The sequence below is a fragment of the Ctenopharyngodon idella genome, chromosome 23, assembly GCF_019924925.1.
Source record: "Ctenopharyngodon idella isolate HZGC_01 chromosome 23, HZGC01, whole genome shotgun sequence".
Lineage (NCBI taxonomy): Eukaryota > Metazoa > Chordata > Actinopteri > Cypriniformes > Xenocyprididae > Ctenopharyngodon > Ctenopharyngodon idella.
Genome location: NC_067242.1, coordinates 10,764,761 through 10,784,756, shown reverse-complemented (window position 1 = coordinate 10,784,756; position 19,996 = coordinate 10,764,761). Strand labels below are relative to the sequence as shown.

Here is a 19,996-nt window from a genome sequence, read left to right as displayed (position 1 = left end):
TCTTTTTATATGACAGTCATATTTAAAATCTAAAACATAAAAAACTGAACTCTGGACAATCTAAGATCAACTTGAGGAGAATACATCTCTTTTCTGTTGTTCATGTGATGTATTTAACATGATTTTTATATCAGAAACTTTTTTTATTGGGGGATGCTAACTTAGTAGATGGAAATTTTATCCAATTAATTCAATACTAAATACAATACATCATCTAAAACATAATTTAAATAAAATATTATTAGTATTATTATTTACTTATTATTATTAATGATCCAATCTCCACTTAAAGACTCATGTAACGTTCATGGCCATGTTTAAATCGTACATAACGAATAAAACACAAGAAAACAAACAAACAAAAAAGATAAATTTAAACTAAACCATATTAAAAACAAACTAACAATAGTAGTATTACACACCACATCTGATAACCTGATCCATACATACCAAAAACGTACACATACATAAATGAATATTCAAAACAAAGAAATAAAAGTTCAGTTTACCTTGTTTTTAACCTCCGCAGATAACCCGTAGGCTGGTCCCTTGTTAAACTGAGTCATGATTCACTTTTTGAGTTTTATCCTAAAGTCAATGAACTGACCAACAGAGAATGAGTGAAGTAAAGTCCTAAAGCTGAGGTAAAATCACAGTACAGATGATTCGGCGCTCCGTGTGCATGTATAATCCGCGCGCACAGAGAGATTACACAACAGACACTCTCTCGCGCAAAAACTTCTAGCTTCTATCGCGGATTTGGGGTGGAGCGACTTGACGAACGTCTACAGCCAATCAGAAGCTTAGGCTCTCTGCATAGTATAGCGTCTATTGTTTCTCTGGCTCTTGGTGCCAGTGGCGAAAGTAATAGATCACCTGGCAAAACTATTGACCGAGTTTCTGTTTACTGGAAGACTGTGGCTTATCTCTACAATTGTAAGGTGTAATAATCCTTTCTTTGTCGTTTTCGATGCTTTGTTGGCTAGTTTGACAGCAGCAATAACAAGATAAGCATTTCACTGGGAATTTTTTTTTTTAAAACTAAAGTCAAATTAAAACAAACATTACTTAAGGCTTAACAGAAGTGCTTTCTAGATAACAAGGAAAAATGAAAAAGCAAATAAGAACTGTAACAATAGGCTAACTATAGTACAATATTTTTGGTGTAAAGCATTGCTATATATTGTTATTATTATTGAATGCCTGAAGGGAAGGAACACATTTTGATATAAAAAAGCCAGTAACTATAAATCATAAACAGAAATCAAACACACAACAAACAGGCTCTGTATGGATCAAATTACTGTATTATCATTTTCTGTATCGTCAAGTAGCTTTAAATAACCAACTGATGCTTTGAGCATGATGTGGGCTGGGCTCTAATGTCAGGGTTTGTTTTTGTCTGAAATGCTGAAGTGAAAACAACGTGAGAAAAAAAACAACTATCATGGAGGTGGTTTGTCTGAGGAGATCAGTATCTTTCGCTGTCACTTAACCTGCATAAACAAGAAAACATGAAGACATTTTTTCTAAGGTTGCATTCTATTTGTGAATATTTCTAATAACTTAAACACAATAGCTGCCCGCCATGCGTTTTACCTTGATTTTATCAGACACTGAAGGCCTTTTGCTACTTGAAATCAATTGCAACACAGAATAATGAGCGAAATTGAATGGAAATACTGCATGGTTGACTGGGACACATATTGATAAGAGTGTCTATGTAATGTAAGTACCAACTAGTCAATGAAAGATAAAGAGTTGCTTTGGAAAACAGTCAGGTCTTTCTTGATAAAAGTCTGTAATTTATGACTAGGTTAGTAACTCCAGGTGATAATAAGATACACAGAATGCATCATATATAAGTCTGTTTAATGTTTTGTAGATATGATTAGGATTTCAAACTCAATCTGGATTCATTCTAGATCTATAATAGTCTTTTCTGTTTCTCTTAAACTGAATCACTTTTGCTGTTGGTATTTGGTCTTTACCTCCTACTCCAAAAATTGACTTAACCAAATCAGTTACCTAAAAATCTTATGTTTTGGCATTACAAAGATCTTTATAGAGCACAAGAGTGTTTTCAGCAGCCTTGATTCTGATTCGTTTTCCCCATTGGGCGTTAAAAATATTCAATAAAGAGTTCCATAAATAATCAGCGTCATTAAAGGATTAGTTCACTTTAAAATGAAAATTACCCCAAGATTTACTCACCCTCAAGCCATCCTAGGTGTATATGACCTTCTTCTTTCTGATGAACACAACCGGAGTTATATTAATGAGCTTTATAATGGCAGTGAATGAGAAACAACGAGTATGAAGCTCAAGAAAGTGCATCCATCCATCATAAACGTACTCCACACGGCTCTGGGGGGTTAATGAAGGCCATATGAAGTGAAGCAATGCGTTTGTGAAATAAAAATATCCATATTTAACAAGTTATGAAGTAAAAAAGCTTCTGTATTCCGCCTTCTGTATTCAACTTACAAAGAAAGTGTAACGCCTCTCACAGTTCAAAACGCTTACGCTACGTCCTACACCTTCCGTATTTAATGTAAAAAAGTATAACTGGCTTCAGTTACGCTTTTTCCGTAAGCTGAAAACGAAAGACAGTCTGGCGGAAGCTAGATATTTTACTTTATAACTTGTTAAATATGGATATTTTATACATAATCTCTTATTTTCGAAGATCATGGTAAGTCTGCATAGAAGTGTTATTATTAAAAAACAATTTCTCTTTGGCCAAAATGAATGTGATTTTCCATTCATGCTCATAGTAACCAAATTATACATGACATAACTACCAGACATGTCTGATGGGATCATCCATTCACAGATGTTCAGAAACATCACAGTCGAGGAACTTTATGCTCAGAAGTAAATGACTAAGTTACCTGCATGAACTTGTCCTGGCAGACAAAAGAAACCATCTGGGTATGTTCTAGCTCATGCTACAGATATAAGAGAGCCGTCTCATCTCTAGAAACAAGAATAGCAGGAAATTACAGAGCCATAAAATAAGAGCTGCAGCTGAGAATTGCAGCTTTTCCATCTCCTCTCACTGTTTAGTCTTTAAGTCACACCATTTCCTCTAAAACCAACCACACACCAGCACAGGAAGAGATCAACAATGAATAGTGTAGTGAGCTGGACAATATTTCACAAAAACACTGAGGAAGAATGTATATACATACATAAGAATGAAGTCTTGGCAATATAACCTTTGAAAGGGACAAACATCTGATCGAAAGCCAAATATTGTCTTTTTCATGCAGTGTTGGAAAACGCTGAAACTATGAATGGAATTAGAAGCACCTGCACGTGGTTTCATTTTGTTGACTTTTCAAGGGCGTAAAAGGTAGAGCAGGTGTGATAGGACAACTCATCAGACCATCGTGACCATTTGGCATAAAAAATACAAAAAAAAACAAAACGCTGAGGTAGTTGTCATAGTTGTGTATTATTCAGCACGTCAGTAACTGCATAGGAATGATTCGCATCAGTGTCACTGTAAAGGACAGTACACATGTAATTTTCAGATGAATTCACAGGTGATATATCAGGCGTGAAAAAGTCTAGAGAATGGATTTCTCTATATGTTCTCCTCACACCAATCTCCCTAAGTAGACGGCCTTTGGGTATTTGTCTTTCAATGGTGCCCACTGCACAAAGAAGTAGTCAGAAAGGTAGTAGAGGATCTTCCCAGATAGAGACAGTGTCTCCACACGACAGATGCTCTCCACGTAGACGATCAAGACCCTTTTTAGGCCTAGGACGCCCAGGAGCAGCCCAGCCGTACACAGTGGGACGCACGTCCCTGGACCGTTACACAGCACCTGAAACACAAACACATATACACTTTAAAAATACAAAAAAGATTTAATAAATTAACTGTAGTTAAGGCAATATCAACTAACAATGAACAACATTTTTATAGCATTTGTTAATCCAGGTTTATGTTAATTTATAAATATACACTATTGCTCACTGTTAATTCATGTCTGTTCATAATACATTAGTCAGTGTTGATTCAAACCATTTAAAATGCATTATTAGTTCATAATACCTAAATGCATTAACATTTAATAATGTCATATAAAATCAATCAAGACGTCCTAATTAAATATAATACATCATTACTTAAATATATATTTGAAAGAAATTGATACTTTTTATTTAGCAAGTAGCCAAGTACGCAATAAATTAATCAAATGTGACAGTAAAGACATTTACATTGTTACAATTTTTTTTTTTAAACATTTCCATTCATCAAAGTATCCTGAAACAAAAATATTAAGCAGCACAACTGTTTTTAACACTGAGAACGATAAAAATGACAATAAATATTGATAAGCATATCATGTTTCTTGAGTACCAAGAATGATATAAACTTAAATGACTTTAAAAATCCATAAAATTAGATTTTAAGAGTAAAAAAATAAATAAATAAAATGAGATTGAGTAAAAAATACATTTATAAATTTAAAAATGTAATAATTAGTTATATTATAATAATCTCATCAATTGTAACTTTTAATTTGTATTATTTTAACAGAAATGGGCTGCAATAGTTTTTATTTTTCTTCTTTTGAGTATTACCAAAGACTATAGAATAACACAAGACGCGTCACTCGTATTGTTTTGAATGGGAGAAAGTGCAACGCGCAACATGGCGGAATAAGTCCCGCCTTCTAAATAAGAGACAATCGCCGATTGGTAAAGTCATCGCGTCACTGCAGCGGCCGTTACAAGCTCCGGCTCCCACAGAAACAGTCAGACGCGCGCCTCCGAAATGAGACACAAGAGACGCGCATTTAGGACTGCGCATTAGCTCGATCCAGCCTGAAAAAGACTTTTTTTTTTTTTGTCATGATTCGAGCGTTTAGAAACAAAATTTATGAGACAGTTGTTGTCAGATTGGTGATTTCAAATATGAAATTTAATCGAAAGCTTGCCAAACAGCTTCCCCATTCAAAGAGATAGGAGCTGCACTTGCATGCCCGAGAGACATTTCAAAGATGGCCGCCGAGTGAAATGACTTGTCTTAAAGGGACTTTGGTATTACTGATGTTGTTTTGAGAGTTTGATTGACAGGCGATCTAACCAATCATAACCCCAAATCCGCCATTTTGTCCGACAAAGCAGTCAGAGGAGTTAGTAAATTAACGTCAGTGGACTTGAACTTGAAAAATGGTGTTTACTGACGTCTTTCTGTGGTTGAAACAACATTCCTTCTAATGTTCATTCATGTTTATTAAATGCTATACATTAACTAGTAAGAAGAGCTGATTTGAGTTTATGAGCTGCTAGAACCGAGGCGCTACAGTGATCTGCCACGACACATTAAAGAGCCACAAATGGTATTTATTGTTATAAATCCGTGTTATGCCATCATGCATCAAGTTATCTTTACATAAATTATTAAGTTGACTCTTTGAGATAACCATATCAGGTGAACTTGTTGACACATACTTTTACACCATTACTTAATTTGAGGGATTAAAAATTTTCTTTAAAAAGCTGCTATTGGATTGTGAAAAGCAGCATACAAACTAAAACTGAACTGATTTGACTTATATAGGCTAGACACAAAAACAGAACGAAGCTTGCATAAAGTACCGACTCCTCTGAGTTGGAGAAATATGAGCTTTCTGGTTCAAAACTGGAGACAGCGAGCGGCACAGGAAGGCAGTCAGACTTCGGTGGAGACGAGCCATGGGGTCTGGAGAAATCATCTTACACCGACTGCTCAGACACATTAACACTGGAAAAATCCAGCCTCTGTCTGCTCGGAGCCGAAACTGATACGACGCAGGAACCGAGGAGAACAACCGAAGTGAGAACATCAGAGGTGAGGGACGTTTCCACTCACATACGCTTCAGTTCTTCCCCCTCAACTCATTTCTGTCTGCTTCAAGGTCCACTGGTGCTCAGATTTAGTTTATTGCCTGTTTCCAAACAGTCTCAAACACTCCATTTCCCATCCAGCACCTGGAGACAGATGAGCGATGAGGATGGGCATGGACGGACCACCAGGTGGGCGATCTGTCTCGGCCCGTGTTTACATTTCACACACACCTGCGAGTTCACCTCGGGGAATGAGATCACTCTCACCCAACAGAGAGATGCTGACTTCAGCTCTGAAGGGCTGCTGGATTGTGTACAGAGATCGGCGAGTGTTTGCTATGGGAAAAGGCCAAGCTGTCAGAGCGCTGTTTGAGTCTGTCATCAGACTGGTGCAAATTTAAATGGCCATTATGTGAAATTTCAACACAACATAAATCAAGCATCAGGAAAAACTCTGTCTTTGGGCTGTTGAGTATGTTGGGTGCTTTAAGTAATAAGGAGAAGAAAGCCTAAGAGTGAAAGCTTGATATGAGGCGCTCTCTTTAGCCTCTTCTGCATTTTTCCAAAAGAAACACTTGGAATTACCAATCTTGAACTAAAACACTTAAGCTAAATATCACTGTTCCCCAAAGCTTGGCCACAACTTATATATATATATATATATATATATATATATATATATATATATATATATATATATACAGTTGAGCTCAAAAGTTTACATACTCCTTGCAGAATCTAGAAAAATGTGAATCATTTTAACAAAATAAGAAGGATCATGAAAATTGCATGTTATTTTTCATTTAGTACTGTCCTTAATAAACTATTTCACATAACAGTTGTTTACATAAAGTCCACAAGACAAAAAAATTGCTGAATTTATAAAAATGACCCTGTTCAAAAGTTTACATACCCTTGATTCTTAATACTGTGTCATTACCTGGATAATCCACGACTTTGTTTGTTTTGTGATGGTTGTTCATGAGTCCCTTGTTTGTTCTGAGCAGTTAAACTGAGCTCTGTTCTTCAGAAAAATCCTCCAGGTCCTGCAGATTCTTTAGTTTTCCAGCATCTTCTGCATATTTGAACCCTTTTCAGCAGTGACTGAATGATTCTGAGATCCATCTTTTCACACTGAGGACAATTGAGGGACTCAAACACAACTATTAAAAAAGGTTCAAACATTCACTGATGCTCCAGAAGGAAACACGACGCATTAAGAGTCGGGGATGTAAACTTTTGAACGGGGTCATTTTTATAAATTCTGCTATTTTTTTGTCTTGTGGAATTTATGTAAACAACTGTTATGTGAAATAGTTTATTAAGGACAGTACTAAATAAAAAATAACATGCAATTTTCATGATCCTTCTTATTTTGTTAAAATGATTAACATTTTTGCAGATTCTGCAAGTGGTATGTAAACTTTTGAGCTCAACTATATATATATATATATATATATATATATATATATATATATATATATATATATATATATATATAACGAGCACAATCTAAGATTTGTTAGTACATATCCTGATATTATTATATTATAATACATATAAATTTGATAAAAATCTTTACAAAAAAATCGCACCTTTCAAATCTCAAGGTCTAAAAATATATTAATACATTTTGGTACTAGAAAAATTAAATAAATATTTTAATACTAAAATGTATCAATATATTTTTAGGCCTTGAGATTTCATAATTAAATAAACATTTTTTTTTTTTTTTATATAGCACCTTTCCAAAGCTCAAGATATAAGATTTGTTAAGTATATATATTAAATATACAAAATAAATCAAATGAAAATCTCAAGATCTCAAGGTCTAAAAATATACGAATAAATTTTAGTATTAAATAAATAAATAAACATATAAAATAATGAATTTATACAGTGCCTTTCAAGCATCTTATATATAGCAATATTATATATACTACATATTTAAATATGTATATTTTTCTAATTGCAATAATGTAAATTAAATACATGGAAATTAAATAATATATTTATATATGTGGCTAATATAAAATAAAAAATCTTTTAAAAAAAACATTATTGTTGAGTCCTGAAATGGCTTTATCAATCATGTCTAGAACCAGAACCACTAGTTTGAACCGTTCCACTTCATCACATAAACACGGCGCTCAGCTCATGCTAGCAAAGTGAAAGTCTTATCAATATCTGTTGATGGCCAGTGCATGTTTAACTGCCTCGTGGGGATTATACACTAACGCTGAAACATTTAAATGAATCAAAGGCCTTATGGAGTCATTGTTCCTATGATGACATCACTATGAGGCATGTTTGTGTCACAGCTGCAGACAGGTGAGGACGCCAGAGGGAAGCCTCATGCACAGGTGCTGAGACGTAATTACTGGTGAGGTCATCGAGGTGAGGCCAGTTTATTACACCACATCATACAGAGCAGCTCCAGGTGAGATTAAACTGTTACCAGGTTTGGTTACTTCCCTTTCTCAGGCTTCAGATGAGTCAACACAGACCAGACTGCAGGTGTCAGGTCTATAAATGACAGACAAGTTCTTTCCGAGTTTTGTTAAACAGTAACAGAGTGGAAGGTCATCTATACAGCGTCTTATGATTATGATTATTATTTTACAGGTCTCTGTATCTTCAAATCTTATTATGTTTTCCAATGTTTTATAGTTTCTATATTGGATTTGTGATTAGGGGGATGGATGGATGGATGGATGGATGGATGGATACTTTACCCCAATGCCCCCATATAATATTATTATTATATAATTTACATATATATACTGTATATAACTTATTTTATATTACTTTAATGTCAGCAAGTTTTAAATCATTTTAAAGTTTTAGTCATTTTAAAGAACTATAATATATTATATATATTAAAACGAAAACATTTATTTATATGTGTGTGTATATATATATATTTATATATATATATATATATATGCTTTGAAATCACCCCCTTATTTTTACCCAATTTGCTTCAAACTTCATCAGTATAATGACAAAACACGGCAGATGTAGACCTTTGAAAGGATTCTTAATATCTTAAATACTGTTGCCATGGCAATGCATCAAACTTTAATAATCTTTTTGGATGTTGTTGAGCTTCTTATCATGTTTAAAATTGCACGAAACTCGACACATACGTCAGAGTTGTCAGCCAGTAGACATGGGCAAAGCCTTAGAAACGGGCGGGGAGATATATCAATATTGTGTCTGGCATCTTGTACATTAATGCTTATAATATGTCTTTTATTTTATGGTTTGATATTGGATTTGTGATTAGAATTACACACTAACTGCTTGTTTATGAACATTATATCTCAACATGCATGTTCTGGCATATTCTGACATGCAGATCCTATTTTATGATCTATCCATCACTAATTCCCATCAACACATGGAGGAACATTAAATAAATAAAACATACAGAGCTCCGTCCACTGCGCTTTCCAACAATTTCCAAATAAGGCTAAGATGAAACATATGGAGTGCTACGGTGCACAGTCAAACAAAAAACCAACGACTCAGTGAGGAGTCTCTCTGGAATGTGTGGGACGTCCACCGCACAACATCCAGGCCCCCGTTATTTGTTATTGTAAATTCCCATCCCCCACACACAAAATCTGCAGAAAACAGATTCTTTAAATTACTTTCCCGTATTCATTCTCATTTTGGACTTGCGTCACAATTTGACTCACTCATGAAACAGACTCCTTTTTTCCAACAATCAGCATATCTGCGCATTTCTGTTTTGTTTTATCAAGTCAACAAGTTCAATATCAATTACAAGCACCGTTGGGGAAAGTTACTTTTAAAAGTAATCCATTACAATATTGCATTACTCCCTAAAAAAAGTAACTAATTGTGTTACTTAGATACTTTTTATGGAAAGTAATGCGTTACATTACTTTTGAGTTACTTATTCTCATCTGGGCTGGGCTGTTTGTTTGTTTTTATAACAAAAAAGTTCTATTTTTGGCTAATGTAAAGGCCCTTTCACACCAAAAAGTGAAATGAATAAGCCTCAGGCTGAAGGAAATGCAAATTCATGCCTATACAGTAGAGGGCGCATCTTAAACAAACAAGCCTTTCAGCTGTGCTGCCATTCTGGAATACAGAAGAACAGGATACAGGAGAAGAAGTAAATGAGTAACTTGCGTTACTTATTTGAAAAAGTAACTCAGATATTTTGTTGTAAATTTAAAAGTAATGCGTTAGTTACTTGAAAAAGTAATCTAATTTCGTAACTCAAGTTACTTGTTGTAATGCGTTACCCCCAACACTGGTTACAAGTATCAAGTGTAATCTTGTCAAAGCGAGTCTAAGCGGGAGCAGATGAAGAAAATAAATAGGAGAAATCATGACACTCAATATGGCGGCTGTGAGAATGCAAGTCCTGCCTCTCCACGAAAACAGCCAATCACCTTTTTGTTTACTATAGAACATTTTAACTTTAACTTTGAGCTAAAGATGCAAAATATATAATACCATTGTTGTAAATTTTATTGCGGATTCAAAATAAATTATTGAAAATATATAGACCGTATATAGCCCCACAACTTTTCAACATAGTCTTCCGGTTTGTATTTCCACATCATGAAAGTAAGATCTTACAGATGAACCGCTCGTTTTAAAATCTTCCCTGTCTACTGACATTTGTTATGACATCCGCTTCAAACATTACAATGCTCAAGATAACTTTCACTAACTCTACAATAAGTAAATCCACTTCACCAGCTTATTACTCTTCGACAGCGATGCCATAGAAATATACAGAGCTACCGCAAAAACGGAAGTTCAAACACAAAATTTTAAAGATGGCTGTGTACTTGTTTCTCTACTGCATAAGGTCTACAGTCTTTACAGTTTTTGAGGTTTCAGTCTTAGTCTATTCAAGTAAAAATGAGCTGTAATTATTATGAAAAGCAAATTACTTGTATACATAGAAAATAGATTTTTAATGTTTTTAAACTAATAAAGACTTTTGCCGCATGCCAAATCTGACAAGTAAACAAACAAAAGCTAATATTTACAAATAATAGTAAAGTTATACTAAGCTATGCACTTCAGTCTAGACTGACATATTGACACAAGCTGTAAATAATAATGATCAGTAGTATTCACTATTAACTGCTCCTCACGGCATGCAGACACTTGGCTTGTGCTGACACATCTGGAGCTCATGAGTACCCATGACGCACTTATTTCCTTTTATGGCTAAAAGAGGACTGAATCCACCCCCTCTTCACCTCCGGATTTCAGACCTGACCCCCCATTTCCCCCAATTCCGCTCTGGTATGTGGACGAACGGGCCCCAGCCCATCACTGAAATGCTCAAGTTTGGTTAAAACAAACAGCTGACATTTGAGTCATGCTGAAGGACGCTCCCTCACTGCGCAGACACAATAGGGGTGCCGGACCCCCTAAAGAAGATCTTACACATTGTCTCTTGGACTAAAAAGGAAATCCTGCTGTCGCAGTCCGATGGTGGATCAAAGGCCAGATGTACTTATATTGTAATCTCACACTCCAAAAACAACAAAACTTAAACTTAACACATAAATTACAAAAAAATATGAGTGATATCTCATTAAAACTCAAGAAATGCCATATTTCATCATAAAATATATAACTATATAAAGTTTTATTTTTTATAATTATAAATAATAATAATAATAATGATAATTGCGTCCAGACAGAGTGATTTGTACTGTATAACAATTATGATACATGTTGTTATTGTTAAAACTAAAAGTATTAAAAATTGTTTTCGGTAATTAAAGCTGAAATAAAATAATATATAAATATTTAATAATATATTTAGATGAATTAATTAGAAATATTGTCTGGGCAGCTAAAATTACTAAAACTTAAAATGAAATAAAAATAAATTAAAGCTAAATAGAAATATTATAAATATATGTAATAAAAATAGTAAAACCACAACAAAATTACTAAAACTGTAACATTAAAATGAAAAGTGAAAAATATAAAAATAAAAGCTAATTCAAAATACTAAAAAAAAAAATACTATATAATACTAAAAATAACACTGCAATCTTAAAAATCTTAAAAAAGGCATATATAATATAAAATATATAAGATTCTACAATAAAAACAAAGTAAATATAATATATTACAAAAAAAAAAACAATTTAAACTACTAGAAAAAATAATTTTTAAAAGAAAAAAATACTTTTTCTTTTGATTTTATGGAAAATTATGACATTTCTTTCTGAGATGAAGCAAGTCTGTCTAAACTCTTTCGACATGAAAGCTAACATGACCACAGATACAGGTCCAAAAAGGCCCCAATCGTTCTTTTGTTTTCTAGAAATATCTGCAAACCTCTTTCCCATTAAAAAAGCTTGCCTGACTGGAAAAGTGGGAAATGACGTCAACATGGGGAGAGACGGCGCTAATTAGAGCTTAACAGAATACTAGTGTGGTCGTCCATGAGAGATTAGTCTGGTTAGTTGTGACCTTTGAGCTCTACTGCTCGAGCACTGCAGCGCCGGCCGCTTAGTCATGCTCCGCCTCCTCTCAGCTGGTCTCCACAGCAACGCAGAAACCCGATGCTGCTTGGCTCCGACCCCACGGGGACGTGTGAGAGGAGTCAAGCAGCTGGGCCAAGGAGCCAGTCAGGTCTCGCCACATCCTGAGAACAAGACCCCTCGGCTGCTCTGCTCACAACCCTTCATTACACAACCACAGGAGGAGGAGGAGGAGAGAGAGAAAGGGGCTCTGGATTACGGATCATTCCTGAAAAAGGGCTTAAATGCTGCCCATCCCTCTCTTTTTTTACTAAATCAACCCCCTCGCTCACTTTTTTTTTTATCTATCCTTGAGTGTTTTCCCAGCAGCTCTCTCTCTGTCTGTTTCTTGCTGAAGACAAGCAGAGAAACAGCAGGATTAGTGTTTGCTTAGACAGCAGATAGTCTTCCAGCGGTAACGTGATAGTCTTATCACCTGCTGAAGGAAAAAAATGTCTTTATCACCTGCTTAAACATTCCCAGTGCTGCTGTGTGACATGCACAACTACTGCGTTTGTGTTAAATGGATAGTTCATACAAAAATTAACATTGTGTCATCATTTACTCACCCTCATGTTGTTATAAACCTGTATGACTTTCAAAAGTAGATATTGTCCAAACAACATTTTTTCAAAAAGACATTTTGTGTTTTGCAGAAGAAAAAAAGTCTTACAAGTTTGTAATGACATGAGGGTAAATAAATACAGACAGAATTTTCATTTTGGGTGAACTATCCCTTTAATATCTTGGTAAAGGCCTGGGTTTAGACCAATTTGGAGCAGACGCCACAGTTACATCACTTGCAGCTAGCGGTGGCAGAAAAATAGTGGCAACAATTGGAGGAAAAAGTGCAAAATCCACAGAATGAGAGAAAAATGTTTTGTTTGTCAGAATCGGAATGCAAAAAATATAGTCTTCCTTTTTTATAGAATACCGTCATTGAAGACGTCCTTTGAAGCTAAACGCAGATGTTTATGTTGCAAGTCACACTGGACTGATGAAACCTGCCATGATTAGTCTACTATTAAAGCCTGAATTTGATGTAAACAATAATATTCACATATGCAGATCATAGGAGACATACATACATACATAGCACTTACATCATGAAATAATATTTAAACCTATAATATTTTACATGGATAACTTTTAAAAATGGCCTATAACATTTTTATTTCACAATTCTGACTCTTTTTCTTGCATTTGCGTGTTTATATCTCCCAGTTTGGACTTTATAACTCGCAATTGTGAGTTTATATCACAATTCTGAGGTGAAAAAAGTCAGAATTGCGGGATATAAACGTGCAAATCTGAGGAAAAAAGACAGAATAACAAGTATATCTCACAATTCTGTTTTCCTTCTAACGGTGCGTTCACACCAGACGCGAATGAAGTGTTAAGCGCGAGTGATTTACATGTTAAGTCAATGCAAAGACGCGATAGACATCCTGATTGAGCGTTTCGGGCGAATCGTGTGAGTTGAAAAATCTGAACTTTGGCGAATATTTGCACTGCATTAACCAATCAGAAGCTTGCTATAGTAGTGACGCGATTACGACGTAGCGAGCGAAGGCAGAAATCCGAAACAACAATGGAGGACAAAATCATTGTCGCTGTATGTGGATACCCGGAGCTGTACGATACATCTTCATACTTTTATAGAAACAGGAATAAAAAGGATCTTGCTTGGAAGAAAGTGAGTGAGGAGGTCGGACAATCTGGTAAGTTGTAAAAAACACTTTTTACTCAATTTGAGCTATATATACAGGTGCTGGTCATATAATTAGAATATCATCAAAAAGTTGATTTATTTCACTAATTCCATTCAAAAAGTGAAACTTGTATATTATATTCATTGATTACACACAGACTGATATATTTCAAATGTTTATTTCTTTTAATTTTGATGATTATAACTGACAACTAAGGAAAATCCCAAATTCAGTATCTCAAAAAATTAGAATATTGTGAAAAGGTTCAATATTGAAGACACCTGGTGCCACACTCTAATCAGCTAATTAACTCAAAACACCTGCAAAGGCCTTTAAATGTTCTCTCAGTCTAGTTCTGTAGGCTACACAATCATGAGGAAGACTGCTGACTTGACAGTTGTCCAAAAGACAACCATTGACACCTTGCACAAGGAGGGCAAGACACAAAAGGTCATTGCAAAAGAGGCTGGCTGTTCACAGAGCTCTGTGTCCAAGCACATTAATAGAGAGGCGAAGGGAAGGAAAAGATGTGGTAGAAAAAAGTGTACAAGCAATAGGGATAACCGCACCCTGGAGAGGATTGTGAAACAAAACCCATTCAAAAATGTGGGGGAGATTCACAAAGAGTGGACTGCAGCTGGAGTCAGTGCTTCAAGAACCACTACGCACAGACGTATGCAAGACATGGGTTTCAGCTGTCGCATTCCTTGCGTCAAGCCACTCTTGAACAACAGACAGCGTCAGAAGCGTCTCGCCTGGGCTAAAGACAAAAAGGACTGGACTGCTGCTGAGTGGTCCAAAGTTATGTTCTCTGATGAAAGTAAATTTTGCATTTCCTTTGGAAATCAGGGTCCCAGAGTCTGGAGGAAGAGAGGAGAGGCACACAATCCACGTTGCTTGAGGTCCAGTGTAAAGTTTCCACAGTCAGTGATGGTTTGGGGTGCCATGTCATCTGCTGGTGTTGGTCCACTGTGTTTTCTGAGGTCCAAGGTCAACGCAGCCGTATACCAGGAAGTTTTAGAGCACTTCATGCTTCCTGCTGCTGACCAATTTTATGGAGATTCAGATTTCATTTTCCAACAGGACTTGGCACCTGCACACAGTGCCAAAGCTACCAGTACCTGGTTTAAGGACCATGGTATCCCTGTTCTTAATTGGCCAGCAAACTCGCCTGACCTTAACCCCATAGAAAATCTATGGGGTATTGTGAAGAGGAAGATGCGATATGCCAGACCCAACAATGCAGAAGAGTTGAAGGCCACTATCAGAGCAACCTGGGCTCTTATAACACCTGAGCAGTGCCACAGACTGATCGACTCCATGCCACGCCGCATTGCTGCAGTAATTCAGGCAAAAGGAGCCCCAACTAAGTATTGAGTGCTGTACATGCTCATACTTTTCATGTTCATACTTTTCAGTTGGCCAAGATTTCTAAAAATCCTTTCTTTGTATTGGTCTTAAGTAATATTCTAATTTTCTGAGATACTGAATTTGGGATTTTCCTTAGTTGTCAGTTATAATCATCAAAATTAAAAGAAATAAACATTTGAAATATATCAGTCTGTGTGTAATGAATGAATATAATATACAAGTGTCACTTTTTGAATGGAATTAGTGAAATAAATTAACTTTTTGATGATATTCTAATTATATGACCAGCACCTGTATATATACACTTTGAGACTACAAGCTAGCTAAAGCTGGCAAATTGAACTTATTTGCTGTATTTTACAACTACTTTCCCGCTGACAAGTTGATGTGTTTATTCAGAGGAAGTGTGCAGAAACGAGACTGGAGCCGCCTGGCAGATGCCCCTCTCATGACGCGAATTCGCCTCTGTTGTGAAGTGAATTTCACGTGCGAATGAAGCGAGTAAACTCAAAATGTTCAAGCCTCCAACTACGCGCCAATAGCGCGATTTATTCGCGCAAGTCGCGTCTGGTGTGAATGCCCCATAAGAATTGTGAGATATAAATTTGGATTTGCGAGATATAAACTCGAAATGAGATATACAGTAAACTTTTTTTATTCTTTTATTATATCTTCCGTATACTGCTACTGTATTATAACTGTCATCTTCTGCCACCAGGTAGGCTCCGCCCACAAAAAACTTAATCGCTGTTTGCAAACACAAAATAGGTCTATATTTCATTTTCCGCGATCCGCTCTGTCTTTTCAGAGGCTGAATCCCAAATGCCACGCTTCAATGCACTTTCGGTCTTGTGGACTTACAATGGCTGCCGTGTGCGCGTATCCGTTAAGTCCAGGAGACCGTAGGGTGTCCCATTCATCATTTTAGGTTTCAGAAGGGTGCTCACGAGCGCCCCCCTCGCGGCCGCTATGCGCCCTCGATGCACACTTCAGCTGAGCCTGCAAGTTTGCGAGCTACAAAGAGGACCAAAGCATACTCATTTAAGCCATGCGCACTACCTACTGGACTGCTATTTTCAAGCGCTCAAGTCACTCTCACATGCGCTGTTGTACGTGGACCATCCACGGTCTCAAAAATTGGGCTGCACGCGGACGTCCGCGGACCCCCCTGATGTCGAAAATTACGTCATGTGGACGGGCTTTAGGGATTTTTTAAGGGCAGTTTTACCAGCACTTCGTGTGACTAACTTGTCTTTGAATGTGCAAATTTTAGCATAGCAGTTTCTTGTGCACTCATAATTAAACCTGCACAGAATCTGTGCCTTAAAGGGTTAGTTCACCCAAAAATGAAATTTCTGTCATTAATTACTCACCCTCATGACATGAGTAATTAATGACAGAATTTTCTTTTTTGGGTGAACTAACCCTTTAGGAAAGCAGCATATATCTCATTCCCAAACCCCTTATTAAAGGGATAGTTCACCCAAAAATGAAAACTCTGTCATCATTTACTCACCCTCAGGTTGTTCCAAACCTGTACAAATTTCTTTGTTCTGCTGAACACAAAGGAAGATATTTTGAAGAATGTGGGAAACTGAACTGTTTTGGGACACCATTGACTTCCATAGTATTTTTTTTTCTACTATGGAAGTCAATGGTGCCCCAAAGCAGCCTTTCTTCAAAATATCTTCATCTGTGTTCAACAGACCAAAGAAATTTATACAGGTTCGGAACAACTTGAGGGTGAGTAAATGATGACAGAATTTTGGGTGAACTATCCATATTCAATGACAAAAAAGGTAGGGCAGAATTTGATTTTATCTATCAGGAAATGCAAAAGTGACACAGTTGGAGGGGAGGGGTTGAAAAACGAGGGCTGAATGACGTCAGCAGAAAAGCAAAGTTAATTCACAAGCATGAAAGATTACGAAAAACAAACATTTGGTTTCCTTGGCATAACACGCACTGATGAATCATTCACAATAAAACCAGAAACATGCATTATAAACAGAAATAGTGTCAATTATGCAGACTAATCTGATCATGTTTTCAGCTACCAATAGATTGTAGTAAACACATTTTTGCCATATTTAAATCCATTCCAAAGATTTTTCCACCACAATTAGTACAGAAACTGTAAAAAAAATAAATAAATAAATAAATAAATACTGGGTGCTGACTTAAAATCGTAAACACGTTGCTTCTATATTTCTCTGGTCAAACCTTTCAGGAAAACGACTAGATTTCGCAGATGACATGATCAGAACTATATATAATAGAGGGTGGATATATTTATAAAAAGCCGTTTTCCAAAACAGTGCACAGGATGTTTGAATTCTCAAGGTTATGGACTAGGCAAAAGACACCACAGTGTGAATCTGAAGGACACACAGTTACAGAGACTTGCTTTAGAACAAAACAATATAAAACAATATAATATATTTACATGATACTTGAGCTGAATAATAACATTATATTGTCTTCTGTAGAGTTGCTTATAGCTGAATTTAATTTATTTTTATTTTAAAACTGATGAATTTTACAACATTAACACTATTATTTTCCTGTTTATTAATGGGAAGCCACTCTGAAACAATCTGTACTGTATAAAGCACTATATAAATAAATGTGACTTATCTTGACTACTTAACATTTTCAAATCTGGTCATGCAAAATCATATTCATAAATATGTTTGCATACTGTATACATATATATATATATAAATATCCATTTAAATTTAAATAAAAGGCTCTTATCATGCTCAAAATAGAGCTGGGCTGCCCATAGGCATAATCTCATAAATATGTTATGATGTGCTATTTCTGGAGGGTGTTACACAGACATCCTGCAGAAAAGAGGGAATGAATACTTAATGAGGATATGATGGAGGGATGAATGAGAGGAGAAGAAACCCACCATATCCGGCTGAAGCCTAAAGACCAGCGGTACGGACGACATCAGAGCGCTCAGGGAACTCAGAACAGTGGAACTCCATGACTGAAGCACCTCCCGACTGCGAGGAATCCGGTGGAGAGTGAACTGTGAATAGTAAATAAAGAAAAACATGACAAATGTCAGGGTTTTAGTGAGAATATAAGCAGAAGAACATTATATACCTCTATCTATCTATCTATCTATCTATCTCTCATTTCAAAACCACAGTCATATGAGAATACATTAAAAGACAAAGGAACTGCTGCCATCTGCTGGTCAAAGTAAGACAAAACCAATCAGAATTTTTGAGTTTCACATGGGTTTGGATGGAATGATGACAGAATTTTCATTTTGGGGTGAACTATATAGCTTTGAATATAATATACTTAAAGGTATATAGATATGTTCAGTACAGACCCATCACCTGAGAGGTTGAATCACTTTTCTCCCGCTCTGCTTCAAATGTTCGGATCTTCTCTTCACTCATTTTATCGGTGTCTGCGATCACATAGTGTCGAGGGGTATAAGACTGAGATAAACTCCCCAACAGACGGATGATTTCTGTTGTGTGTCCTCCTAAGTGAGACAGAAAAGAAACATTTAGTCAATAATATAATAATGATAAATTATTATTATTTAAATATTGCTAGTTGGCAAATAAAATGAATATGGCCTTTTTATTAAGATCAAAACAAGTTAAAATGTGCATAATATGTAAAAATGAAGGGAAGGATATATATATATATATATATATATAACATGTTGTGGTTGGTCTCTATTTGTTTCAGCAATTTTAATCACATTATAGTTCAATAAATTTCGAGAAAAAAAAATGTAAAATATATACAGAAAAAATAATAAAAATAAAAATCATAATATCACACAGGGTGAGTTTTTAATAATTTCACTACTTTTTTTTTTAGCTTATTTTCCCATCCCTTTAACTAACAAAAGCCAGTTCCTCAATGGCATCATCCTCCAGGAAGTGACATCATTTTGGACGGAAATACAACAGCACAAACGTCATTAAGTATTAGCGATGGATTTTATGAACTTTGTGGTATTAATTAATGTGTGTTATGTTGCTGTATGTGTATGTACACCGCCATATATATGGTTATATACACTATTATAAACTATGCTACACTCACATATACATAATACACATATTGTATACATTTTATGTATGTTATATTTTACTCTGTAAATGCTATTTGTTTGCGAGGTTGATTCTTACCTGATCCAGCCACCACCAGCACCGACACAGAACCCTTCTGTCCTGGTTTATATTCAGATCCATGTCTCAAAATCCCAAATAATCGTAAAATAAACACTGTTATTAATACTACAGTAGTGAGAATGACACTACTCACCACAACATATAGTAATGCCATCAGTTACCAAACAAAACGCTATCGATGGTTTTAAGAATTGAGTCTCAAAACGTTAGTAAACACATGTTCGTCAAGAAAGAACGCACATTTATAATTTAAACTATTTATAAACTAAAACTGGAATAAGTGCTTTTGAGTTTTAAGTTTTGAGAATGGAATGATCTGTACACGTACAGCTGCTACGGGAAGTCATAAGGG

The 19,996-nt window shown here is 35.7% G+C and overlaps 2 protein-coding genes and 1 long non-coding RNA gene across 3 annotated transcripts in view; 1 reads left to right on the top strand and 2 right to left on the bottom strand.

Moving 5' to 3' along the window:
- Nucleotides 1-765, bottom strand: part of cnn3a (calponin 3, acidic a) — a 13,859-nt gene extending 13,094 nt beyond the window's left edge. The window contains exon 1 of the mRNA XM_051881582.1: nucleotides 510-765. Coding sequence (XP_051737542.1) covers nucleotides 510-566 — 57 coding nt within the window. The 5' untranslated portion in view covers nucleotides 567-765. The remainder of the gene's footprint in view (nucleotides 1-509) is intronic.
- The window catches only part of LOC127505783 (uncharacterized), a 15,663-nt gene extending 9,193 nt beyond the window's left edge, over nucleotides 1-6,470 (top strand). The window contains exons 2-3 of the long non-coding RNA XR_007927814.1: nucleotides 5,582-5,851; nucleotides 5,963-6,470. This is a non-coding gene — a long non-coding RNA (uncharacterized LOC127505783). The remainder of the gene's footprint in view (nucleotides 1-5,581; nucleotides 5,852-5,962) is intronic.
- Nucleotides 3,442-19,996, bottom strand: alg14 (ALG14 UDP-N-acetylglucosaminyltransferase subunit). The gene is made up of 4 exons (XM_051881599.1): nucleotides 19,642-19,996; nucleotides 18,829-18,980; nucleotides 18,387-18,509; nucleotides 3,442-3,836 (listed from the first exon to the last, which is right to left on the bottom strand). The coding sequence occupies exons 1-4, from the start codon at nucleotides 19,796-19,798 to the stop codon at nucleotides 3,606-3,608; spliced, it is 663 nt and encodes a 220-aa protein (XP_051737559.1). The 5' UTR covers nucleotides 19,799-19,996; the 3' UTR covers nucleotides 3,442-3,605.